General features: G+C 50.3%; 1 protein-coding gene across 3 annotated transcripts in view; it reads right to left on the reverse strand.

Moving 5' to 3' along the window:
• RIPOR3 (RIPOR family member 3) overlaps positions 1-27,282 on the reverse strand; it is a 106,568-nt gene extending 79,286 nt beyond the window's left edge. For 2 of the 3 annotated variants that reach the window (XM_054542322.2, XM_054542321.2), the window contains exon 1: positions 26,419-26,844. In XM_054542322.2, the coding sequence (XP_054398297.1) occupies positions 26,419-26,421 (3 nt within the window). In that variant the 5' untranslated portion in view covers positions 26,422-26,844. Of the gene's footprint in view, positions 1-26,418; positions 26,845-27,174 lie in introns of those variants that run through there. The other variant, XM_054542320.2, reaches the window with a different exon arrangement.
• Between the last annotated feature and the right edge of the window lie 581 nt (positions 27,283-27,863).

A 27,863-nucleotide genomic window follows, 5' to 3' on the forward strand; every position in this document is an offset into this window, starting at 1 on the left:
GACATTGGGCAAATCACTCAACGCTCAGAGCTGCACTTTTTTATCTCCATCTGCTTGGGCCGGAATTGTGAAGAGTTTCAGCTCAGGTTCCAACGCCAAGGTGGGAGACATTGGTTGCTTTGGGTATAGTGTTGAGATAGATTCTGAGGCCACGTATGGGCTCACTAGGAAAGGGTGCTGTGTCTGCCATGAAGTGAGACGGGGGGAAAGAAAAAGAAACCCGGCCGGGCACGGTGGCTCACACCTGTAATCCCAACACTTTGGGAGGCCGGGGCAGGAGGATCACCTGAGGTTAGGAGTTTGAGACCAGCCTGGCCAACATGGCAAAAACTTGTCTCTACTAAAAATACAAAAATTAGCTGGGCGTGGTAGTGCATGCCTGTAATCCCAGCTACCTGGGAGGCTGAGACAGGAGAATCACTTGAACCTGGGAGGCAGAGATTGCAGTGAGCCAAGATCATGCCACTGCATTCCAGCCTGGGTGACAGAGCGAGACCCTGTCTCAAAAATAAAACCCAAAAAACAAAACAAAACAAACAAAAAAAACCCCATGGTGCTGGCCAGGTGCGGTGGCTCACGCCTGTAATCCCAGCCCTTTGGGAGGCCGAGGCAGGAAGATCACTTGAGCCCTAGAGTTCAAGACCAGCTTGAGCAACATGGCAAAACCCCGACTCTACTAAAAATACCAAAAAAAAAAAAAAAAAGCTGGTCGTGGTGACTTGTGACTGTGGTCCCAGCTACTCAGGAGGCTGAGGCAAGAAGATTGCTGGGGCCTAGGCCTGCCTGGCTGACTTGGCTCTACCTTGGCTCAGAGCCCCCTCTTCCTTTTTTTTTTTTTTTTTTTTTGAGATGGAGTCTCGCCCTGTCGCCCAGGCTGGAGTGCAGTGGCATGATCTCGGCTCTCCGCAACCTCCGCCTCCCAGGTTTAAGCAATTCTCCTGCCTCAGCCTCCTGAGTAGCTGGGTTTACAGGCGCGCACCACGACACTGGGCTAATTTTTTGTATCTTTAGTAGAGATGGGGTTTCCCCATGTTGGCCAGGCTGGTCTCGAACTCCTGACCTTGTGATCCACCTGCCTTGGCCTCCCAAAGTGCTGGGACTACAGGCGTGAGCCGCTGCGCCTGCCGGGCGGGTTTCTTATGGTGATTGATCCCACACCACTTTTCAGTGCACATAGTTACATGGAGTAGAACACAGACAGTCACACCTCCACATTCTTTTGGCCACCATGACTGGTTCAGCCAAGGAATCTCCTCCAAGTCAGGTGAAGGAAAATCAGCCCTAAGGCCCCCCGTCGCCACGCACCTCACTGTATCCAGCTATACCTAAAGCCAAACCGAATCCCAGACATCTAAATTTTATGAGCCAGTAAATTCCCTTCTTTGCTTAAGCCAGTATAAATCAGGGTCTCATCCCTTGTAATGCTGAGTCCCAAGGCCCAGATTCTGGGCCTTTCGTTTTTCCATTCAGGCCCTAGAATGAAGACCAAGGAAGGGTTTATTAACATGACAGTGAACATCTAGGGCCTTATATACATTTTTCTTCAATTCAGCCAAGACAAGAGGCCTAGAATACAGAGAAAGGACACCCATTTCTTTTCTTTTTTGAGACAGAGTCACCCTCTGTCGCCCAGAGTCACGCTCTGTTGCTGGAGTCAGTGGCGCAATCTCGGCTCACCGCAATCTCCGTCTCCCGGGTTCAAGCAATTCTCCTGCCTCAGCCTCCCAAGTAGCTGGGACTACAGGCGCCTGCCACCACACCCAGCTAAATTTTGTATTTTTAGTAGAGACGGGGTTTCACCTGTTGGTCAAGCTGGTCTCGAATTCCTGACCTCAGGTGATCCACCCGCCTCAACCTCTGAAAGTGCTGGGATTACAGGCGTGAGTCACCACGCCCAGCCTAGGACACCCATTTCTTTGTTTTGTTTGTTTTTTGTTGTTGTTTGTTGTTTTTTGGAGACGGCATCTCACTCTGTTGCCTAGGCTGGAGTGCAGTGGTGCCATCTCAGCTCACTGCAACCTCTGCTGGGTTCAAGCGATTCTCCCTCCTCAGCCTCCCAAGTAGCTGGGACTACAGGTGTGTGCCACCATGCCCAGTTAATTTTTGTATTTTTTGTAGCAATGGGGTTTCACCATGTTGGCCAGGCTGGTCTCGAACTCCTGGCCTCAAGTGATCCACCGCCTCAGCCTCCCAAAGTGCTGGGATTACAGGCGTGAGTCACTGCGCCCAGCCTAGGACGCCCATTTCTTCAAACATAGGAAGAAACATCTTATCTGCATGATCCCTCCTGGGGAGCTATCTTACGGTCTTATGTGATAAGGTGACCTCTCCTTTGGGTGAGTGGAGTAAAAAAGCAGGCGAGGTATCTGGAATATTCTTCTATCCCTCCTAACCTCCCCTCCAAACAAAGCTTTCCTGAATGCCTTGTCCTTAGCTTCCTGGACTCTGAACCTAGCTTGGCTAAATTTTCTTTTTAAAGCATCAGCATAAATCATGAATACCTTGGGAAGGGAACATTAACCATTAGCCGGCAAAGTTAAAATTCCCCTCCAGCCCACTTAAATGGACTGAAACCTCCACCCCATCCCCAAAGGAGCCTTCCTAGCCTTGTCCTTGAACATTTCAAAATCAGGTTTCTTTCTGCTTTCAGTTCTTTAAACTACTTTTTTTTTTGAGACGGAGTCTCGCTCTGTTACCCAGGCTGGAGTGCAATGGCACGATCTTGGCTCACTGCACCTCCGCCTCCTGGGTTCAAGTGATTCTCCTGCCTCAACCTCCTGAGTAGCTGTGATTACAGGCGCCCGCCACCACGCCCAGCTAATTTTTGTATTTTCAGTAGAGACGGGGTTTCACCATGTTGGTCAAGCTGGTCTCGATCTCCTGACCTCGTGATCCGCCCGCCTCGGCTTCCCAAAGCGCTGGGATTACAGGCGTGAGCCACCTTGCCAGGCCGCTGCTTTAAGTTAACACACCCTCACCGCGGCTCAGCTCACTGCACGGCCCCTGCACGGAGAGGGGAGGGCGGGAGCCTTGATACTGAACTCACAGCTCTGGGCATTTCTGAAGTCTGGCCCTTGAAGCTTTTTCTAGAGCAAACTGTTTTCTTCTCCCCTTCGGGAAACTGAAAATTCACACAGCAGCCGTGGGAGTCAGAGTAGCAAAGCCTTTGGGATCACATAAACCTGGGACACATGCTTGCTTTGTGATTATGGGTAAGTTCCGTAACCTCTCTGAGCTTCCATTTCTCTTTCTGCGGAAAGGGGATACTAATACTGCCCACTGTGAGGGCTGTTTCTGAGATTCAATGCTGCTGTGACTAGCATCTGCCTGACTAGCAGAGGGTAGTTACAGTGTCAGCGTCCATGGCCCTCTCATGAAACTGGGGCAGGGGGTGGGAAGGGTGTTTGGGACCCCCTGGGAACCTTAGCATCATTCTGCCATGGGAGTACGACCTGCTGTTCCCTGGCTGCCCTCAGTCTGAGGCTTGCTCTGCCAGCCCCGGGAGAACTGTCCACTCACCATCCCGGCAGAGACAGATCTCTTTCTCGCTGTGCACAGGTGGGGAAACTGACTCTGCCCAGTCACCTGAGTCTGTTGACGGAGGCACCTGGCCATCTGTATCCTGGTCCTCAGCTCTGAGACCAGCAGGAAAGAGAGGAGGACATTCCTAATGGGGGACACAGTGCCCTTCCTCCTCCTGCCCCTGATGCTCCCACCACCGGGGTCCCCTGGTGGTGCCAACCACTCAGCCTCCAGAAGCTGAGTCCCCTCTCAGTCCCATGAACAGGCAAACATGCTTCCTGCAGAGGCCCCAGCCTTTGCGCTTCCTCCTCAGAGAATCTGATTCCCCCTCCTCAGTGCGTTTCCTCTTCTACACACACCCACACAACAATCCAGACTCAGAGAATGGAGTGCCTCAAATTAGGGGAAATGGCTGGGCACAGTGGCTCAAGCCTGTAATCCCAGCACTTTGGGAGGCCGAGGTGGGCGGATCACTTGAGGTCAGGAGTTCAAGGCCAGACTGGCCAACATGGCAAAACCCCATCTCCCCTAAAAATACAAAAATTAGCTGGGCGTGGTGGCGGGCGCCTGTAATCCCAGCTACTTGGGAGGCTGAGGCACGAGAATCACTTGAAACTGGATGGCAGAGGTTGCAGTGAGCCAAGATCAAGCCACTGCCCTCCAGCCTGGGCAACAGAGCGAGACTCCATCTCAAAAAAAAAAAAAAAAATTCAGGAAATGATGAGGCTGCACACACACATGCACACACCACACACGGCTCACACATGCCCATGCATGTATGTGTTCACATATGCACACACAGCACCTGCTCACATGCACACACAGGACAGTCACACACATGTACACACACATGCACACGCACGCTCACATGTACATTATACACATATGTACACATAGTGCGCACACACCCATACGTGCATGCTCACACATGTGTACACATGGTGCACACTCACACACCCACACATGCATGCTCACACATGCACATACACACTCCCCTCTTCACCCAGCCGCCCCCCTCTTCATTCTGGATCCCCTTACCCAACCCTGGTTCAGGACCACCTCTCCTGACCCCTAGGCTAGGTCAGGCCGCTCTCCTGACACCCTCATTACTCATAGGCTTTTTCTTCAGCACTTTTACCACGATTGTGACTAATTACATGTGTGATCATTTTGGTACCAGGTAATATTAATAGCTCGAAAAATATTACTGGGCTTTCCTCTTTGGCCTTTCTGGGTAAGTAGCCCTTCCCCTCTCAGGCCTGAGGCACCTGGCTACCTGGAAAATATTTGAATTTGTACAGAAGGAATAAAGAGGACCATGGCAGATCCAGTTACTGATCATCAACACAGACTTTGCTATGAGACAGTAGGTTTAGAAGTCACCGCTGCGCACTGACCCTCTGGGGGCTTGGGAGGAAAGTGCTCTGAGACCACCCTCCAGCAGCTTAGGGGTGGGGCCTCTGGAGGTGCAGCAAGTTAAGAGGAAGGAAGCCCTGGTGTTTCGCTTTCCTTGGCTACACTGGTCCTCTCCGGGCCAGGATGGGCTCAATGTGTTCTTGCTCAGGTAGGTGACACCTCATTAAGACGAGGGGCAGAGGGACCTGCAGAAGGGTCTGGGAGTAGATGGCTCAGGTAGGGGTCAGATGCAGTAGAGAAGAGGGGGCTCTGAAAAAAAAAAAAAAAAAAAAAGGCTGGGCGCAGTGGCTCATGCCTGCAATCCCAGTACTTTGGGAGGCGGAGGCGGGTGGATCACCTGAGATCAGGAGTTTGAGACCAGCCTGGTCAACATGGTGAAACCCCATCTCTACTAAAAATACAAAAATTAGCCGGGCGTGGTGGTGAGCACCCGTAATCCCAGCTACTCAGGAGGCTGAGGCAGGAGAATCACTTGAACCCAGGAGGCAGAGGTTGCAGTGAGCCAAGATCGCACCATTGCACTTCAGCCTCTGCAACAAGAGCAGAAACTCTGTCTCAAAAAAAAAAAAAGAAGAAAGGGGGGCTCTGAGCCAAGGTAGAGCCAAGTCAGCCAGGCAGGCCGAGGCCCAGAGCATGAGTTTTACCAGCTGCTGGTTTCGGCCAAAATGCCAGAAAGTCAAGCAGCAATCCTGGGCATCAGACGTGGCTAGAAATCCCAATCCCTCCACTCCTGGGAAGTCTCATCATCAACACCGAGACACCCCCACCCCCACCCACCCACCCAGTGCCAGCTTAGAGAAAAGCTGGGAGGAGCAGAAGGAAATTTGAGACCAAGCATTACCTAAAGGCCTAAAGTACTGGATCAGATTAAATTAAATCTAGTTCTTTTTCCTTGTTGCCCTATGAGTAGGCTTTGTGAGAAATATCAGATCCATTGCAGGAAATAAAGAAAAGACATGTTCTCTGCAGAACCACGTGGCAGGTGAGTAAATGTACAGCACGGATATCCATCACCAGCAGTGCACTCCTCTGGGCGGGCACCACACCGTCCTGTGGAGCACTGTGTCTGGCACATAGTAGGCGCTCAGTAAACGTGCATGAAGTGAGCCAATGTGTGATTAAATTCCAACCCCGCGTGGCAGCAGACAGGTGGCTGGTCTCTGGGACTGGGGAAGAACAAGGCTCTGTATGTAGTTGGCTTCCTCCGGGAGGACAGGTTTTAAGTCAGATCCGACTGGGTTCAAACCTTGGCTTGGCCAAGGCAGCTTCTAGCATGGCCTCCAGTGATCCCACCTCCTGGCCTGAGTGTGGGTGGACACTTCTGTTATTTATTTATTTATTTGATTTATTTTGAGACAGAGTCTTGCCCTGAAACCCAGACTGGAGTGCAGTGGTGTGATCTCCGCTCGCTGCAACCTCCACCTCCCGGCTTCAAGTGATTCTCCTGCCTCAGCCTCCCGAGTAGCTGGAGCTAAAGGCGTGCACCACCATGCCTGGCTAATTTTTGTATTTTTAGTTGTTTAGGATTTGTTTCAGTTGTATTTTGGTTGTTTAGGGTTATGTTTAGTTGTATTTTAGTTGTTTAGGGTTTCACCATGTTGGTCAGGCTGATCTCAAACTCCTGACCTCAAGTGATCCACCCGCCTCAGCCTCCCACAGTGCTGGGATTACAGGCATGAGCCACCATGCCCAGCCAAGAGTAGACACTTCTAATGAGCAGAATATGGCAAAAGGGACAGGATGTCACCTCCAAGATTATGTTATAAAAGACAGTGACTTCCACCTTTCTCTCTTTCTCCCTCTCTCTCACGTGAGCACACACACGCACACACACACACGCACATAACTTCTTCGCTTTCTTGCTTTGACACAGCAAGCTGCTATGCTGGAGATACCCACATAGAAAAGAACTGAAATCAGCCTCCAGCCACTAATAGATAGATAACTAATAGCAATAGATAACTAGTACAGCCACTCATTAGCTCTGCCCTCAGACCGGTTCTTAACGTGTATGTGTGTACCCTCATCTGAAAATGGGCATAATAGCACATCCCCACCACATAGGCTAATTGTGAGGACCATGAAAATGAATGGATGGGTGGATGGGTAGATGGGTAGATGGCTGGAAGGATGGTTGGGTGGGTGAATAGATGAATGGGTAGGTGAAGGGATGGATGGATGGATGGATGGATGGATGGATGGATGGACGGACGGATGAGTGGGTGGATGGGTGGATGAGTGAGTGGGTAGGTGGGTAAATTGGTGGATGGATAGATGGATGGGTGGAAGGAAGAAAAGATGGATGGATGGATGGATGGATGGATGGATGGATGGATGGATGGATGGATGGATGGATGGATGGGTAGGTGGGTGGGTGGGTGATTGGATGGATGGAAGGATGGATGGATGGATGGATGGAACCACTGGCTGGAGCCATGTGAATATCACAGCATCAGGAAGTGAAGCCCAATCAGTAAGTGCCGATGGAGCTGTGAATAACCCTCACTGAGCAGCTGTCACAAGGCCAAGCACCTGGCTGTCCCCCTAGGATAGCCCCTCACCAAGGTGAAGCTCTACCTCCATCCTCACTTTACCCCCAGCCAGTTCCTCCTGGGGCTGCAAAGGACCAGTGCTTAGAGCTACCTCTGGTCAGACGCCAGCAGAGTCCTACAGTAAAAGAGGTTGGGGCCCCCTGCTGAGCTCAGTACTGAAGAGGAGGCATGGCCAGGCAGCCCAGCACCCTCTGCCCTCCACCCAGCAACCCCCAGGCCAGATTCTGCCATCCTTTTCTCATTGATTATGTTCCCCATGAGGCTGCTCTTGGCCAAAAGCTGGCCCAGCTTGGTACCACAGAGACAAACAAACCAACAGCCACAGCGTCTGATAGCCCCAGTAACTGACTCTTGTGGGAAGGCCGCCCGGCCAGCTGGCCCGAGTCCCACAGCCTGACCACGGCTCCGTCAGTGGCCAGTCCTGGGGGCAACAAGGACACAGGGGAAGGGTCAGGCCCCAGCTCTCATGCTGTAACAGATGCCAGACTCCAAGTCAGGAGAATGGACTTTCCACCTGGATGGACGTCACAGTGCCCGGAACCCTAATAGACATGCATCAGACTTGACACCTCACCCACCCACCACCCCAGGTTTGGCTGCCCATAGAGGTGCACACCTGTCCTCCCATCTCCTCCTGGGCTGGGGCCATGTGAGCAGAAGGGGATATGAAGACAGGTCCTCGATGTCCACAGGTGCGGGGACTGCTTGCCAGCCCATGGGAACTCACCTGTAGCGCATAGAGATTTGGGGGTAAACCCAGTGATGCTGAGTATGTGGGCTGCCCAAGCTGGGTGGCAACCAACCCCAGCATTGAATGTGCTGAGAGCCGGACCGGTGGATGTCCCCACTGCCCTGAGGCAGGTCCAAGAGAAGGCTCCTACCTGCTGTGCAGAGGCCAAGGTAAGTCTTGTCCTTGATCTACAGCCAGAAGACAGCAGGGCTGCTTCTCTCTGCGTCCCAGCCTCCACTCTTCTCTAGATACCATCACCACCATGACAACCGCAGTTAACACTTAGTGAAGACCCCTAGGTGCCAGGCGCCCATGCGATGCCCACAGACCCCTCTGAGGTAGGCCCTGTAATGGTGCCTGTGTTAGGGAGGGGCTGTCCCAGGCCCAGCTGCTCAGTGAGGGAGGCAGGATTTGAACCCAGGCAGCCTGGCTTTGGGGCATTGCTCTCTGCCACGTGGCCGGTTCCTACACCCTTGCCAGCTACCCCCTGCAAAGGTGCCAGCCTGGCTTTGTCCTTCAGGAGCCCCTGATCTCTCTCAGGGGCCTCCAACCCACCCACTGGCTCTCTCTGCTGACAAAGCAGCTATTTCCTGGCCCCAAAGCCCCAGTCTCTGGAAATGACCTTCCTTCCTTCTCCAGCTCATGGCTGTCAGAGGCTTCTAACTGCACCCACCCCCGATCAGCCAAAGCCAGTTACTCCACATCCAAGACGCAGGCGTGTTAAAATGTAAACGGCCATTCATCATCCGGCAGCGTGACCGTTTGCCCCTATCAGGCCCCAGTCCGGCCTCACCACGCCTCCACGCTCTCCTCAGCGTCAAAGAAACAGCCTTGTCCTGCCAGGGCCTTCGCCAGGCCTGGCCTGGGAAGTCAGGGCTCCCTGACCCAATGGAGCGAATCGTTGCGAGCAATTTATTTAATAGCATTATCTTGATGATGAATAAATCACACCTTCATGAACCATTTTTCCATTTGTAGCCCCAAGTCAAGACTCCCAAAATGTTACCAGATGTCAGGCATGAAATATACACCCCTGGCAAGCTCTGCCATGCACAGGAGTCACGCTGCTTTCAATCCACGGGAGAGCCGGACACGAGCGTTCCAAGGCAGGAGCAGAACCCCATGTTGGCCATTATAAAGACAAGATTCCTTTTCCCCCGCTTTTTACAGCCTCTCTGGGTAAGACGTGTCTGGAAAGAGGTGTGGGCTAGGAAAGAGCATATCTCTGATGCCTGGGATTCCGGGACAGAAAGTACAGCTGACTCCAAGCTCTTGGGATGGGATTGGAGGGTCTCAAAACCTTGCCAGCTTTGGAGTCAGAGAGAAAAGAGTCCCAACCCCAGATTTACCATTTGCTAACAAATGTGACCTTGGGCAAATCAGCTCACCTCTCTGGCCCTCAACAGAGATAATCCTGGGACCCATGTCACAGAGTCATGGAGAGGATTAAACGGGAAGAGGAATAAAAGGAGTTTGGAGAAGTGCCCAGCACATAGTATGCACTGAGCAAATTCTGTAGTAAGAGGAGTATTAGTAATAGCTGCTATTGATTAGGTGGTGTTGTGAGTTGAACAGTGTTCCCCCAAAATTCATGTCCACCCAGAGACACAGAATGTGACCATTTGTGGAAATAGGGTCTTTGCAAATGTAATTAGTTAAGATGAGGTCACACTAGATTAGGGTAGGCCTTAAGTCTAATGACTGGTGTCCTTATTAGAAGAGGATAGGGGCTGGGCACAGTAGTTCACACTTGTAATCCCAGTGCTTTAGGAGGCTGAGACAGGAGGATGGCTTAAGCCCAGAAGTTCAAGACCAGCCTGGACAACATACTGAGACCCATCCAGTCTCTAAAAAAGAAACTAAAAGCCAGGTGCAGTGGCTTGCACCTGTAATCCTAGAAGTTTGGGAGGCTGAGATAGGAGGATCACTTGAGGCCAGGAGTTCAAGACCGGCCTGGGCAACATAGCAAGACCCCATCTCTATTAAAAAATAAATAAAATAAATAAAATTAAACTAAAAAATTTTAAAAATTAGCCAGCCGTGGTGGGAGGATTGCTTGAGCCCAGGAGTTTGAGGCTGCAGCGAGCTATGATCAGGCCACTGCACTCCAGCTTGAGCAACAGAGTGAGATCCTGTCTAAAAAAAGATGGGACACACAAAAAATTGTGGTGCAAAGATGGTGCAGCTACAGGCTGAGGAACAACAAGGATCCCTGACCACCAGCAGAAGCTAAGAGGCAAGCAAGGATTCTTTCTTAGAGTCTTCAGAGGGAAAGTGGCCCTGCTGACACCCTGATTTCAACTTCTAGCATCCAGAACTGTGAAAGAACGAGTTTCTGTTGTTTGAAGCCACCCAGTTGGAGGTGCTTCATTACAGCAGTCCTAGGAAGCTAATACAGGTGGTTACCATGCACTAGGTTCTCCACATTATAAATGCATCATATGTGTGAATTCACCTAAATCCTCACAACAACCGAAGAGGTTACTTTACCATTTTACAGAGGGAGTGATCAAGACTCAGAGAAGTTAAGGAACTCATAGCTGGATCTAGATTTGAATTTGGTCTATCTGGTCTAAAGCCCACTCTTAAGGACCAACTCTGTGTGCCAAGTGCTAGAGCCACTTCCTTGCTCAGTCCTCACTGACCACACTGTGCTATCTTTATTCACATTTTGCAGTTGAGGAAACAGGTTCAGGCAGGTCTGTCCAAGGCCACCGTATTTAGGGACTGACAAAGCCAGGTTCATCTGACTCCAATGCCAACGCCCATGCTGTTGACCAGACCATCCCTGCCAGCTTCCCAATATGAATGCTTTGAGTGGCTCTCGGCCCCCGGGCTGTGGAACACCAACACACCAGTGCCTGGAGGGCAGCAGCTGCCCAGCAAATGTCTGCTTATTCATTTGTTCACTCATTCAGGGCAAGTCCAACGGCAGACTTGGCAGGAGATCCAGGGCCAGCATCGATGGTGCAGGGAGCCCTCTGGCCCCTTAAATATCCTCAGACAATCCCAGAAATCATTCCTGGGTCTACCCTATATGGGTTTTCTAGAATAGCTACTGCTGAACTGTAGGGTAGTGAGGGAGAGACACAAATACAGGCAAAACCACACAACAGCGAAGATTCCATCAGGGCAGGAATGTTTTTCCACCAGGAAACAAGAACCAGTTCATCTAAGTTTCTTCGCCTTTTGTCCTAAGACACAAAAATGTCAAAAATGTGCAAGGGCTCTGGCCACACATGGACACTGTATCTCACCCCCACGGGCTGCTTCCTGCATGGGGCTGAAGGACAGGGTGAAGGTTGCTGCCCTGAGAGTCAGGGGAAGTGGGTCTGCCTCCTGCTGTGTCACGTACTTGCCATGGTGTGTGGGATGAGGCCCATCATCTCCCGGAATTAAGCTGTAGCTGACTATAAAACCACAGGTGAGGGCTGGGTGTGGGGGCTCATGCCTGTAATCCCAGAACTTTGGGAGGCTAATGCAGGAGGTTTGCTTGAGCCCAAGGGTTCAAGACCATCCTGGGCAACATAGCGAGACCCCGTCTCTACTAAAAATACAAAAATTAGCCAGACATGGTGGTGCACGCCTGTGGTCCCAGCTACTCTGGAGGCTGAGGTAGGAGGATCACTTGAGCCCAGGAGGTCAAGGCTGCAGTGAGCCGTGATCATGCCACTGTACTCCAGCCGGGGCCACAGAGCAATACTCTGTCTCAAAACAAAAAACCCACAGGTGAGGTCACATCAGGCTTTTTCCCTTTATTCTCCCTAAGGGCTCCACAACATCAGAAATGGGTTCCTCTATCAGTGCCTCCTCCAGATTCTACTTTTTTTTTTTTTTTTTTTAAGTAGAGGTCTTGCTTATACCCAGGCTGGTTTCAAACTCAGGCTGGTTTCAAACTCCTGGGCTCAAGCAATCCTCCTGCCTCAGCCTCCCAAAGTGCTAGGATTACAGGTATGAGCCACCCACACCCAGCCCAGATTCTACTTCATACTTGGCCCTGTCCGCCAATCCATTTGCAGTCACTAAGCACCAGCTGCATGCACCGCATTGCGCCAGTGTCTGGAAGGATGCTCACAACCGTCAACACAGATAACTAATAATATCAACAATACCACAGTGTAAATGCAAAGCAATATGTGCCTGGTCTCATTTAATTCTCACATCAAACCCGTGGGATACATATCATTAGCACGCTCATTTGCTAGAGAAAACTCAGTTCTGAGGGTGGGTGATTTGCCAAGGCCCTGGGAATTTCGACTAACTCCCTTCATAGGTGGCTGCAAGTGCCCGTGGCCCAGACATTCCCATAGATGGGCCATTTTCTCACACCAGCTTATATTTCTTGTGCCAGACACAGGGTCCAAACCCATTTGCATTATGTCTCTGAGACCTCACAAGACATTCCTGTGAATTTGTTAGCATTATTATTATTATTTACTTGTTTTACTTTTTTTTTTTTTTTTTTTTTTAAGACCGAGTTCTGCTCTTGTTGCCCAGGCCTGGGTGCAATGGCGCGATCTCGGCTCAATGCAACCTCCGCCTCCCGCGTTCAAGCAATTCTCCTGCCTCAGCCTCCCGAGTAGCTGGGATTACAGACGCACACCACCACACCTGGCTAATTTTTGTATTTTTAGTAAAAATGGGTTTTCATCATGTTGGTCAGGCTGGTCTCAAACGCCTGACCTCAGGTGATCCACCTGCCTCGGCCTCCCAAAGTGCTGGGATTACAGGCGTGAGCCACCGTGCCTGGCTTTTTTTTTTTTTCTTTTGAGACAGGATCTCACTCTGTCACCCAGGCTGGAGTGCAGTGGGGCCATCTCAGCTCACTGCAACCTCTGCCTCCCTGGTTCAAGTGATTCTCCTGCCTCAGCCTCTCGAGTACCTGGAATTACAGGCACGTGCCACCACGCCCAGCTAATTTTTGTATTTTTAGTAGAGACAGGGTCTCACCATGTTGGCCAGGCTTGTCTCGAACTCCTAACCTCAACTGATGCACCCATTCTGACCTCCCAAAGTGCTGGGATTACAGGCATGAGCCACCGTGCCTGGCCTTGTTATTCGTCTTCTTAGTCTGCTTTCAGATGAGGACACAGAGCCACAGGTGTTACAAGGGTGGAGGTGCTGGGAAGTCAGGACCAAAATCAGCCTCCTGACTCCACATCTCATTTTCTCAATCATCATGGGTTTTGCCCCCCAAGAAGAGAACCAGCCACCATGGGTGCTAAACCGGTGGCCGATATAGCAGAGTGTGTTGGAGCAGAGATCCCAGCGGGCTTCCTAGAGGAAGCTCACAAAAAATGGGCAGAGCCCACATGGCACAGTACAGGTTTCCTCTCTCTCCTCTCTCCAGTCCACATAAGGGCATTCGCCAGGAACCTGGGGGCTGGGTGGCCTTGGCCCAACCCTCTGAAACTCACCCTGTGGCTCCTCACTCACCAGATGGACACAGCAGGAATCTGTCCCACCTGACTCAGGGAGGGCCTGCCCCACCTCCCACCCCACCCCACCCCACAGGCCTGTCTTCATGCCAGGCCAGAGCTGGCCGCATGCCCACACATCTCTCCTCGTTCTGCAGGCTCCGGGAAGGAAAGTCCAAGGCCAGGGTTATCATGGGGTTCACATACCTTAAGGGGTGGGTGGAGGGGTTGGCACACAAGCCACAGGTTATTCAATGCAGTGCTATTCGTGATCACAAAAGATCGGAACTGATCTCACGTCCATCATCAGGGGACTGAACTAAGATATTTTGGCACAACCACATACGACTCAAGTGTCAAGGGAGGAAGAGTGGAGGAGTCTTGGATAAATAACAAAAGCTGGCGTTGACGCAGGACTTTGCACATGGTGGAGGCTCCTTGCAAGTGCTTTGCATGTTATTAACTCATTTAATCCTTACATCACCCCAGGAGGAGGAACCATTATTATCTCTTTAAAATGACGCCTGTAATCCCAGCACTTTGGGAGGCCCAGGTGGGAGGATCACTTGAGTTCAGGAGTTCAAGACCAGCCTGGGCAACAAAGTGAGACCTCATCTCTACAAAAAATTCAAAAAATTAGCCAAGCCTGGTGGTCCACACCTGTAGTACTAGCTATTCAGGAAGCCAAGGTGGGGGGATTGCTTGAGCCCAGGAATTCGAGGATGCAGTGAGCCAGGATTGCACCACTACACTCCAGCCTGGGTGACAAAGCAAGATCCTGTCTCAAAAAAAAAAAAAAAAAAAAAAATTATATATATATATATATATACACACATGCACAGAGAGAGAGATATATATATACACATATAATATTTTAAAATATATATACCTCAAAAAATTATATATATAATATTTAAAAATATATAAAATGAGGTGCCACTTGGTTGAGTTTATGGTTAAAAAAAAGAATAAAATTTAAAAAAAAACAAAAAACAAAAAAAGCAGAGGCACCAAGAAGTGAAGTTTCTTGCCCCAGGTTCATGGCCAACAAACAGTGGACTGGGCCGGGCACGGTGGCCCACACCTGTAATCCCAGCAATTTGGGAGGCTGAGGCAGGAGGATCGCTTGACTTCAGGAGTTCGAGACCAGCCTGGGCAACATGGCAAAACCCCATCTCCACTGGCGCGGTGGCTCACGCCTGTAATCCCAGCACTTTGGGAGGCTGAGGCGGGCAGATCACAAGGTCAGGAGATCGAGACCATCCTGGCAAACATGGTGAAACCCCGTCTCTACTAAAAATACAAAAAAAAAAAAAAAATTAGCTGGGCGTGGTGTCGCTCACCTGTAGTCCTAGCTACTCGGGAGGCTGAGGCAGGAGAATCACTTGAACCTGGGAGGCGGAGGTTGCAGTGAGCCGAGATCACACCACTGCACTCAGGCCTGGGCAACAGAGTGAGACTCTGTTTCAAAAAAAAAAAACCAAAACCAAAAACAAAAACAAAAAAAAACCCGTCTCTACTAAAAAACTGCAAAAATTAGCCAGGCGTGGTGGCATACACCTGTAGTCCCAGCTACCCGGGAGGCTGAAGTGGGAGGATCACCTGAGCTCAGGAGGTCGAGGCTGCAGCAAGCTGAGATCACACCACTGCACTCCAGCCTGGCAACCAGAGTGAGATCCTGTCTCAAAACAAACAGACAAACAAACAGTAGACCTGGAATTTGGTGCAAGCAGCAGGGCCAGATCCATGCTTGGTCCTCTCCTCCTGGCATCTCTGTTTTGTCCTGGGTCCCTCTGCCAGGAGCTCCCTGGAACCCGGGAAGGAAGAGAAGCATGCAGACAAGCATCAGCACCCCCACCCTCCGCTGGCCTTGGGGAGCAGGTGTCATTAGACGAGGCTCAACTGAAGCCTGCATCTGAAACAGATTCTCATAACTCAGGCGCTGTGGTAGCCAACTTCTCTCTACAGTCAATTACGGCCAGCGGGGCCCACTGATTATTTTTATAGCCTTTCCTGGAGTCATGACAAGGAAAACTAAATGATCCACAGGACCCCTTTCATCACTAACAGCCGGGTTTCACGGTTGGGGGTGGAGGAAGGAAAGAAAAATCACTTTTTCCCCCACTTTGAGTTAATCAACAGAACTCAAGTCTGGGCAGCCAATATGTTGGTGTTGAGAAAAGCTGTTCTCAAGCAGAACTAATTGGCAACAGAAATGGAATTTTATTCCCCACTTCTCTAAAAAATATAAACATGCTTTATCCCAGAGAATTACTCTTCAGAATAGGTATTGCAGACGTGTCATGTGCAGCCGGCTGTGCGAGGCTGGTAATCTCACGCCGACCTGGCCAAAGGCTGCCTGTGCTGGTTACAGCTCAACCAGAGCAGCCTCTTTCGCAATACAACGGTCATGAGGGTCAGTGGCCCAAACCAGCCCAGCCAGACCAGAGTGTACACTTGCTTTCCTGATGCCCAGCACCTATCTCCTGCTCCTACGGACAGCCTTTGGTTTTTGTTGGGTCAGGGGGTGGGAGGGCACCCTGATTTGCAGGTACAAGTGTGAGTGGCATTGATACCCCCTCAACTCCAGAGATGAGCTCTGACAGGCGTAAGCCAAAGAACATATTCCAGGGAAATTTCAAGAAGGAGCATATAACCTAACAAGAAACAATAGCTGGCACAGTGGCTCACACCTTATCCCCAGGACTTTGGGGGGCTAAGGCGGGTGAATCTATTTCAGCTCAGGAGTTTGAGACCAGCCTGATCAACAAAGTGAGACCCCAGTCTCTGCAAAAAATAAAAACTGGATGGGCGTGGTGGTGCATGCCTGTAGTCCCAGCTACTTGGGAGGCTGAGATGGGAGGATCTGCTTGAGCCCAGAAAGTGGAGGCTGCAGTGAGCCAAGATTGCACCCCTGCACTCCAGCCTGGGTGACAAAGCCAAACCCTGTCTCAAAAAAAAAAAAAAAGAAAAGAAACAATAAAGCATAAGAAAAAAAAAACATATAATGAGGCTTCTGGAAAAGATAGCTCTTTTTATTTTAGAGAAATTGAGGTTCAAAGATGTGATGTAACTGCTCAGAGGTATACAGTGAGGTGGTAGGGGATCCAGGGTTTGAACCCAAGACTGTAGGACTGAGGAGTTTGCAACCCTTAACTGCAGGCGCTACTGAAAGGCAGCATAAACCTTGGAAAGAGCTGGATTCAAACCCAGTTCTGCCATTTACTCCCTGTGTAATTTCAGGCAAGTCACTTAACCGTTCCTCAGTTTCCATATCTGTAAAGTGGGGCTTCTAAGGGCACCTCCATTTGCAGGATCTGAGAGGTAAATAATTAATAGCAATATCTGTAAAGTGCATGCAACAGTGCCTGTCACGGACCAAGGATTTGCCCCTTCCCCACCACACTGTTTCCCACATGCGATGAGAACCAGACCAAATAAAAGGAGGTGGAGGGGAGGAAGGAAAAGTTGACGTTATCAGATCTGTAATCCCTACTGCATGTGTTCCTTTCTGTAGCACAGCTGCCAGGCTTGCCTCTCCTGCAGGAGAAGCTGTGCCACAAAGATGTGGGACGTCACAAACACGCAGCCCATTCAAGGCTTTTGGACATTCCAGCCCCGTCCTTGATATCAGTCAAGATCTAGGGCAAATTCCACCCATTCAGGTGGCAAAAAGTAAGACATCTGACAAATGCCATGTGTAGAGGGTGGCTTGTGAATTGGTACAACCATTAGAAGATAATTCAGCATACAATTTCATATTCCAGCAATTCTACTTCCAGGTACATATTGAGACACACTCCTGTATGTGTGCAATAGGACAGTACAAGAACCCTCAAAGCAGAACCGTGTATGTAGCAAACAAAACTGACAAATGGAAACAACCCACGTGGTCATAGACAGGAAAAATAAATGCTCGTATGCCATGGAATAGTACACAGCAGAGAAAAGTGAATGAACAACAAGTGATATGCAATTATATCAATGAATTTTAGCAATAAAATGATTTATAAAAATGTAAGTGCAGGGGCTGGGCACCATGGCTCACACCCATAATCCCAGCCCTTTGGGATGCTAAGGAAGGCTGATTGCTTGAGGCCAGGAGTTTGAGGCCAGCCTGGGCAATATGCAACATGGCAAAGCCCCGTCTCTACAAAAAGTAGCCAGGTGTGGTGGTGCATGCCTGTAGTCCCAGCTACCAGGGAGGCTGAGGTGGGAGGATCACCTAAACCCAAGAAGTCAAGGCTACAGTGAGCTGAGATTGCACCACTGCACTCCAGCCTGGGTAATAGCGTGAGACCCTGTCTCAAAATATATGTGTGTGTGTGTGTGTGTGTGTGTGTGTGTGTGTGTGTGTGTCTGCATGTATGTGCCAGAAGACAAGATTTATCTTTATGTAAAGTTCAAACAGCAGTAAAAGTAAATGATATATTATTTTGGCATACATGTAAGTGATAAAACTTTTTTTTTTTTTTTGAGATGGAGTTTCACACTTGTCGCCCAGGCTGCAGTGCAGTGGTGCGATCTCAGCTCACCACAACCTCCGCCTGCCAGGTTCAAGTAATTCTCCGGCCTCAGCCTCCCTAGTAGCTGGGTTTACAGGCATGCGCCACCACACCCGGCTAATTTTGTATTTTTAGTAAAGACAGGGTGTCTCCATGTTGGTCAGGCTGGTCTTGAATTCCTGACCTCAGGTGATCCGCCCGCCTTGGCCTCCCAAAGTACTGGGATTACAGGCATGAGCCACCATGCCTGGTGATAAAACTATTTTTTTAAGCAAGGGAAATTGAGAAGATGAAAATGTTCTGGAAATGGATGGTGCTGATAATTGCACAACATTGTGAATGTGCGTAATGCCGCTGAATTCTATCCTTAAAATGGCTAAAGTGATAAATTCTCTGTTTTTTACCACAATTTTTAGAAAGGCAAGGGAAAGCTAAACACAGAATTCAAGATAGCAGCTACTACCACAGTGAGAGAGGGAGGGAGGCAAGATGGGAAGATGGTTGTCCGAGTTCCAGCACGCAGGCAGGGCCATGGGTTCACAGGCGTTTATCATTTTATAAATAGCTATAAAGAGATTGTTAGATGGAAGGGTAGGTGGAGCTGTTCAGGTGCCCTTTCAGTATGTCATTATGGAATTATGAATCATTCAATCCTACTTACTTTTTCTTTTTTTTTTTTCTTTGAGACGGAGTCTCACTCCATTGGCCAGGTTGGAGTGCAGTGGCGAGATCTCAGCTTTCTGCAACCTCCAGCTCCTGGGTTCAAGTGATTCTTGTGGCTCAGCCTCCCAGGTAGCTGGGATTACAGGTTCGTGTCACCACACCTGACTTATTTTTGTATTTTTAGTAGAGACGGGCTGTCTCTACTCCTGTTGGCCAGACTGGTCTCAAACTCCTGACCTCAGGTGATCCACCCGCCTCGGCCTCCCAAAGTACTGGGATTGCAGGTGTGAGCCATCACGCCTGGTTGATTCTACTTACTCGAGGTCCATTTTTAAAATTCTAGAGGAGGCCGGGTGCAGTGTCTCACACCTGTAATCTCAGAACTTTGGGAGGCCAAGACAGGTGGATCACCTGAAGTCAGTAGTTCGAGACCAACCTGGCCAACATAGCAAAACCCTGTCTCTACTAAAAATACAAAAATTAGTCAAGCATGGTAGTGCGCACCTCTAATCCCAGCTACTCGGGAGGCTGAGGCAGGAGAATCACTTGAACCCAGGAGGCAGAGGTTGCAGTGAGCCGAGACTGCACCATTGTACTCCATCCTGGGTGACAGAGTGAGGCTCCATCTCAAAAAAAATAAATCCCTATCTTCAGGAAACTCACATTCCAGCAGGGGACACTTAAGAAAATAAGAATATATATGTATGTTAGATGATGAGACGTGTGCGGTAAGGAGAAAAATAAACCAGAAAAGGGATGAAGAAGACCAGGGAGTGAAGGAAGGCTGTAATTTTAAATGGAGAGTCAGGATGGCCTCACTGCGAAGGTGATGTTTGTGTAAAGACCTGGGCGATATGAACAAGTGGGCCACGTGGATATCTGAAGAATGAGCGCCCAGGCAGAGAGAAAAGCGATTGCAAAGGTCCTGGGGCAGGACTGTGCCCGACCCGAAGAACAGCAAGTGTGGGGAGTGGGAACGAGGAGAGATAAGGTTAGAGAGGCCCGGGCCCTGCAGGGGCCGTGGTGAGGACTTTGCCTGTCCTCTGGGCAAGGTGGGACCAGGGCTGGAGACAGGAGGTGTCCTGAACAGAGAAGGAACTGGATCTAATTTCATTTTAACAGGACCCTGCTGGCTGCACACGGAGACTAGACCCGGAGGGAGGCAAGAGGAGAAGCAGAGACACCGGCGAGGAGGCAACTGCAATAGCCCAGAGACAGACACCATGGCCACTGGGACTAGGGTGGAGGGAGCGGAGGTGACACAGAGCTGTCAGCTTCTGGGTGCAGGTTGACAGGGGAGCCAACGGAATTTCTTTTTTGTTCCTCTTTGTTTGTTTTTGAGACAGGGTCTCATTCTGTCACTCAGGCTGGATTGCAGTGGCACAAACATGGCTCATTGCAGCTTCAACTTCCTGGGCTCAAGTGAGCCTCCTGCCTCAGTTTCCCGAGTACCTGGGACCACAGGTGCATGCAACCACACCCAGCTAATTTTTAAAAATATGTTTGTAGAGACAAAGGTCTTGCTATGTTGACCAGGCTAGTCTTGAACTCCTGGTCTCAAGCGATCCTCCTTCCTTGGCCTCCCAAAGTACTGAGATTGTAGGTGTGAACAACCACGTCCAGTGCAGAATTTCTTTTTTGCTGGAAAGTGGGAGAGGCTGGGCTCTATTTGAGTGTTTAGGGGTCAAGAAAGTTTGAGACCTGGTTATAAAGTAGAGACATGGCCATCCAAACTGAGCCCTTCTTGAGAGCCGATGATGGGATAGAATTTTTTTTTGAGACGGAGTCTTGCTCTGTCACCCAGTGCAGCGGCGCGATCTCGGCTCACTGCAACCTCCACCTCCCAAGTTCAAGCGATTCTCCTGCCTCAGCCTCCGGAGTAGCTGAGATTACAGGAGCCCGCCACTGCGCCTGGCTAATTTTTGTATTTTTAGTAGAGACGGGGTTTCACCATCTTGGCCAGGCTTGCCTTGAACTCCTGACCTCGTGATCCACATGCCTCGGCCTCCCAAAGTGCTGGGATTACAGGCATGAGCCACTGCGCCTGGCCTGATGGGATAAAATTTTTTAAAATATAGGCTGGGCACGGTGGCCCACACCTGTAATCCCAGCACTTTGGGAGGCCAAGGTGGGCGGATCACCTGAGGTCAGTAGTTTCAGACCAGTCTGGCCAACATGGCAAAACCCCCGTCTCTACTAAAAATACAAAAATCAGGCATGGTGGTGTGTGCCTGTAATCCCAGCTACTCGGTAGGCTGAGGCAGGAGAATTTCTTGAACTTGAGAGGCAGAGGTTGAAGTGAGTGGAGATCGCACCGCTGCACGCTAGTCTGAGTGACAGAACGAGACTCTGTCTCAAAAAAAAAACGCTGCTCTTCTAGGACTTCTGTGATGTGGGCATTAAAATGAATGTTTTAGGTCTTCATAGGCTCACATGGAAAAATGTCCAGGATACCTGTCGGTTGGAAGAAAGAAGATGCAGGATAAAATGTATAGAATGATCCCATTTTTGAAAATTAAAATTACATGAAAAAGAAAAAGATAGGAATGATGTGAATGAATGGCCTGAAAGCATAGACGCCTGGATCTTTTTTTTTTTTTTTAAGAAGGAGTCTCACTCTGTCGCCCCAGGCTGGAGTGCAGTGGCGTGATCTCGGCTCCTCCGCCTCCCGGGTTCACACCATTCTCCTGCCTCAGCCTCCCGAGTGGCTGGGACTACATGCGCCCGCCACCACGCCCGGCTGATTTTTTGTATTTTTAGTAGAGACGAGGTTTCACTGTGTTAGCCAGGATGGTCTTGATCTCCTGACCTCGTGATCCACCTGCCTCAGCCTCCCAAAGTGCTGGGATTGTAGGCGTGAGCCACCGCGCCCGGCCAAGACACCGGTCTCTTAACAGGAGTGGCCAAGGGTGAGTACAGGAGCCACTGAGGTTTAAACTCAGGCGCACCCTTCCTACCTCGCAAAACAATAAAACACACATGCTTGGGGCCGGGCGCGGTGGCTCATGCCTGTAATTCCAGCACTTTTGGAGGCCTACGCAGGTAGATCACCTGAGGTCAGGAGTTCGAGACCAGCCTGACCAATATGGTGAAACCCCGTCTCTACTAAAAATACAACAATTAGCCAGGTGTGGTGGCGGGCACCTGTAGTCCCAGCTACTCGGGAGCTCCTGAGACAGGAGAATCACTTGAACCCAGGAGGCGGAGGTTGCAGTGAGCTGAGGTCGCACCACTGCACTCCAGCCTGGGTGACAGAGCGAGACTCTGTTAAAAAAAAAAAAAAGAAAAAAAAGTGCACGTTTTTTAGTTCTCTTTTAAACTGCTGTGGGCATGGTTCTCCTCCTGTATTGCAGTTATGCTTCTCTTAGCTAATGTCCCACCTGGGCCTCGTCCTTGGCCTGGACTATAAGAGAGCGGAACTTGGGAATGAGAAATATTTTCCTCTCGTGCTTGCTGGCTTAGGCCCTTAGAACTGGAAAGGGCCCACCTGGCTCCTAGAGTTTCTAAAAATAGCAAGCTGTCTGAACTTTTCCTATAGGTTTGGCTTAGCTGTTCCTCTGACTTGTTCCAAGATGCCATTTCTGTTAGGGCATCATTCGCTGTGCATGAAAACAAAGAATGGCAGGAGAGAGACGTGAAACGGAACGGGACTAACCGGGAGCCGCTGCGGACAGAATCCAGAAATGCCCTGCAAATGCAGACACAGTGGACGCAATGGAGAGTGCGTCCCAGAGCCTTTGTCACTGGTGGAGCTGGGGCCCACATGCTGCTAGTGTAGACAGGATCTCTACCCCACCCGATCTCTCTGCATCCACTCCAGTGCTTCAGGCAAGAGAGAGGAGTTTGGCTGCTGGTTTAAGTGAGAGGAGGAAGTTGAAAGATTTGCATCCAAGGCCCGTGCCTGGGGTCTGAATTCCTTTGGAAGAGGACTGAGGACTGTTCAGGAGATGATTTTTGACAACCCGGACACAACCATAGATGCTGTGGAACCAGTGGTGTGCTGGTAAAGGTTTAGCAACCAGCTCTCCAAGGGAAAGTGAGTGTGTGGTACACAGGTGTGCATAGGCGAGTACATATATTTGCATATCCACACACACGTATACTTTGGTTTATTATAAATTGTATTGATGTAGGCTGGGCACAGTGGCTCATGCCTGTAATCCCAAACACTTTGGGAGGCTGAGGTGGGTGGATCGCTTGAGATTAGAAGTTCGAGACCAGCCTGGCCAACATGGTGAAACCCCGTCTCTACCAAAAATATAAAAAACTAGCCAGGCATGGTAGCAGGCGCCTGTAATCCCAGCTACTTGGGAAGCTGAGACAGGAGAATTGCTTGAACCTGGGAGGCGGAAGTTGCAGTGAGCCATGATTGCGCCACTGTCCTACAGCCTAGGCGACAGAGTGTGACTCCATCTCAAAAAAAAAATTGTTTTGATGTAAAGGATGTGCAGCACACAATTTACAAATAAAAATAAAACTTACAATACCCTTTCTTTTGTAAATGTAATATAATCATTTCACTCACAGGTAGCAGTTTTGTTGATTTTTGCCCCCAGCAAAATCTGTAATCAACCTATGGTTACAATTGATGAAGGAGTGTAATTCTTCAGAAATACCAGTTAATATTTTCCTTTCTAAAAAATTTCTAATTATTTGTTTATTTATTTTTATTTTTTTTTGAGACAGTGTCTTACTCTGTGGCCCAGGCTGGAGTACAATGGTGAGATCACAGCTCATGGCAGCCTCGACCTCTTGGGCTCAAGCAATCCTCCCACCTCAGCCTCCTGAGTAGCTGGGACTACAGGCGCGCACCACCACACTCGGCTAGTTTTTTCTCAAATTATTTGTAGAAATGGGGTCTTGTTATGTTGCCCAGGCTGGTCTCAAACTCTTGGGTTCAAATGATCCTCCTGTCTCGGCCTCCCAAAATGCTGGAATTACATGCGTGAGTCACCACACTCAGCCTTGACTACCATTGTTTTTCATAGAATTTATTTAATTGTAAGTTCATATGATTTAATTTTTAACAATGGCTGTGTTTAGCAATCCGTTCACCTAATTCCTGAAAATCTGACAATCAGCTTTCACAAGCTGATACAAGGTGGCTCCAGCACACCTCTGTGTGGGGAAAACATGGCAAAGAATATCACCGAACTGAGGAGGAAGCCATTCTCTTCACATCTGCCCAGAACCCAGGGTATCTCAAGCACTAAACAGTGGGAAGCTTTGGGAGTTTACAGAGACGGCACCGTGGACGCTGCTGTGCTGGGCAGGGAAGCATCTCCAAATGGCCTCAGAGGAAAGAGGAAGCAGGAAGGATGAATAAAGCAAGAGACTGGTTCACAAAGGCACATGAAATACCCCTTTGGAGCTCCCCAGGACGAACTGGGGGACCCTGTGGGGAGCACTGAGGTTCTGATGGGGAAAACCTCAGCAACCAGTGGGCATCTGGGCCAAATCACTTAGCACAAACGCTGAGCCACAAAATCATGATATGCTTTCAACAACCCATTAGGCACCTCAGAAGCTGCAGGGCCATAGGGTTGTTACAACCGACACCCGTGCAGGTGGTACCACAGGCCATCAGTCCTTTTCCCCAAGTCCACCTTCATTCCTGCCTCCTCCAGTGCCATCCCGGACTTATCTAGGGAAGTGGTGGGGAGATTTGCCTCCTCTCCAAACTTTTTCTTTTTTTTTGAGACGAAGTCTCGTTCTGTTGCCCAGGCTGGAGTGCAAGTGGCACAATCTCAGCTCACTGCACCTCTGCCTCCCTAGTTCAAGCGATTCTCCTGCCTCAGCCTCCCAAGTAGCTGGGACTATAGGCACGCACCACCACGGCCAGCTAATTTTTGTATTTTTAGTAGAGATGAGGTTTCACCGTGTTGGCCAGGCTAGTCTCAAACACCTGACTTCAGGTGATCTGCCTGCCTTGGCCTCTCAAAGTGCTGAGATTACAGGCATGAGCCATCGCGCCCAGCCTCACTCCAAACTTCATCTTACTCTCAGACATCCTCACCCAGTTCAGAACTTAAGTGCTGTTCAACCAGACTCATGGAATCTCAGGGTTGCAGAGAGATTTTAGAGGTTTCCTAAAATAATCCCTTTGTTTTAAAGATGAGGAAGCTGAGAGAAGGGAAGTGACTTGCTCAAGGTCACAAAGAAAATCCAGGGTGGAACTGGGTAGGGTGACCAATTGTCCCGGTTTACCTGGGACTGGGGGGACTTCTGGACAAGTTGCTCCCAGAGCTGAGACCACAGCTCAGGGCTGACTTGTCCCCAAGGTGGGTGGTGGCGGGTTCACAGCCAGTCCCTGAAAGGAAAGGAGGCCTGGATCAGTACAGAGCTGCTTCGGGATGGAATTTTCCAAGGGAAGAAAAAAGAAAAGGCCACATCTGGGTGCTGGGACCTTTCAGTCTGGCCCGAAGCCTGGAACCCCAGGGATTCCCCACCTACTGTGTGTTTCCTGGCCCTTGAGTGTAACCTGCACCCTCCCTTTCCGTGCCAGGGAGACACGAGCTGACTTTATCTGTCTCTTATCTCTTGGCTGCTGCCAGCTACAGCTGCAAGGATATATATGCAAATAGCTTACAATAATATTAATATGTGATTCCCCCCAGGGGAGGCATGTGGAAAGCGCTGTACGCGTTTCACAATTCTGTTTCATCCAAAAACGCTGCACGGGCCCACAGTGATTCGAAACAGATTTTCTACAAAGGCAAAATAAAATTGGAACAAAACCTAGTTGAGGCATATGCCAGTTTCCCTGCCCCCAGCTCTCTCCACCTCTGACATATTAACCCTCTTCTCTCATGCCCCCAGGAGCCTCCTACCACAAGCCAGCAAATCTAGGAAATTGCACTGGGCACTCGTCATTCAAGCCTGGAGCCCTTGCCCCATCCCAGGGCAGCCAGCCTCCACCCTGGGCTGACACATCCTTTAGAGAGTAAAAGGCTGCTTGCCAGTGTCAGTCTGTCACTCCTTCTGTCCCACCTCTGCCTCCTTCCTGCAGGTAATGCTCCATCCATACCTCCTTCTCCTTCACCCCTGCTGCTTGGGATAATTGCAGAACCATGGAGCACAGAATACAGAATATTGGGGGTGTTCAGGAGAGTTTAGCCAAAGCAAAGTTGGAAAAACCTAGGTCTTTTCTCGTTTCTGCCACTGACCGGCTGTGTGACCTCAGTAAGTCACTTCACTTCTCCCAGCTGCTGTTTCCTCAGTGTACAATGAGGACACCAATAATACTTACCCTGCAGGGGGCTTACCGGGATTTCCCGAGCCGACGCTTCAGAAATGCCTACACAGTGCCTGGCGTATAGCAGATGCACAAGGAATAGCTGTCATCATGAGAATCTCTTAAAGATCACCTAGTTCAACCACTGTTTTAGAAATGGACAAATGGAGGCCTGGAGAGGGCAAATAACTTGCCTAAGGCCACACAGCACTATACCGCCATCCCATCTCAGCCTCAACCCAGGTTCCCTCCTCTGGCCTTGGGAGCTCCAGGTGGCCTGTGAGAAAGGGCTGCCTCTTCCTGTCACCCCCAGCTCCAGAAGTCTGTCCACACAAGGCGGCGTCACGGCACACATGGGAAACAGTCACTTCACACTCACCATCGAGCAGGTCTGGACACTCAAGTGCAGTCCCGCCGCCCTCCTTGCAGCTGCCTCACTTTCTCTATTGCCGCCAGCAAGGGTCTGCTCCCATCTGGCCCGGGACTCCCGGACTCGAGCTAGGGCTCTGCAAAGTCCATCCACACTGGCCACCAGCCGCTAGTCCCGCTCTCTGGGAAGATCGCCTTGAGGACCTGCTGTGCCCCGAGTCTTCCTTCTGGTGCAGGGAGGCCGGTGCCCTGCCGGGCTCTGATAATGCAGCCGGGACTCTTATCTGGCCTGTGTCAGGGTGCAGGCGGCCATGGAGCTGGGGTTCCAGGAAGCCCTCCTGGGGCCCCCCAGCCGGCCCCGCTCCCCCCGGATGCCGCCTGCTGCTCTGGTCGCCGCTGATTGCTTGTCAGTGTCACTCCCAGCTCTGCCGGGGGGAATTCCATGCTGGCCCCCAGCAGGCGGGGCCCCCACCCCTTCACGTCCCACCCCCCACTCCCATTTTGGCAAGAGGACTGGGAAAAGGCAGCTAATTTCAAGTCCGCACAGCGTTTGTGGTCGTGTCCTGAATCCTCCACGATTAATCACAGAGCATCTGATTTCTGCTTTGCCTCAGAGAGGGGCGGAGGGGACGCCTGGAAGTTTCTGTTTACTCCATTCTGCACCAGGCTGCGTGCTAATCACAAACAGACTGGGACGCAGCCTACCCCTCCTAAACTGCTCTTGGCCACCCCCTCCCTCCTCCAGCCCTGTCCTTCCTCTTCTTACCTTGTCACTTTCCTCCAGCCCCTTCCTCACTCTTTCTCCTTTCCCTCCTTTCTTTCCCCTTTCCCATCTGTCCCCCTCTTCAGTCCAGATCTGATCCATTGCACACCCCTTCCTTCCATCCTGGGTTTCCCCCAAGCCCCTTTCCCCCTTTGCGCCTCCCACTTTTCCTAGATTGAGAGTCAGCTTGGTTCTTTCGTTTACATCCGTTAGTGAGGGTCAGGCTCTTTTGTTATGTTTTTCTCTTTTTTATAACTTAATTATTTCAGGGTTCGGGATGGGTGCTCGCCCCATGCCCTGTCACACTGGTGTGTGTGCGACTCCTACAAAGTTAACAGTTTCTCCCGGTCAAGGGGTGGGATCCAGGCTTGGTGATGTGCACAATTTCTTTTGTCCACTTGACACATCTCTGCGTTCTGATTCTGCTCAGGGACGGACCCAAGAACAAAGCAGCCATTTACCGCCTCTGGAGGGGAGGCCGGCCCTGTGGCACATCCAGGGCCTTGGAACACCTAGAGACAGATTTCTCTCTCCCTCCCATTGGCTCCTTTCCACTCTGCAGCTAGTGTGGAAAAGAAACCAGAAATAAACAGCACCAAAGGACAGGAACGGACCCCCTCCCCACTAAAGCACACACACAGACTCTGAAGGGTAATTAGGCAAAGACCTCTGAAAACCAGAGATGAGGGTCT

Source organism: Pongo abelii, chromosome 21, assembly GCF_028885655.2.
Source record: "Pongo abelii isolate AG06213 chromosome 21, NHGRI_mPonAbe1-v2.0_pri, whole genome shotgun sequence".
Taxonomy (NCBI): domain Eukaryota; kingdom Metazoa; phylum Chordata; class Mammalia; order Primates; family Hominidae; genus Pongo; species Pongo abelii.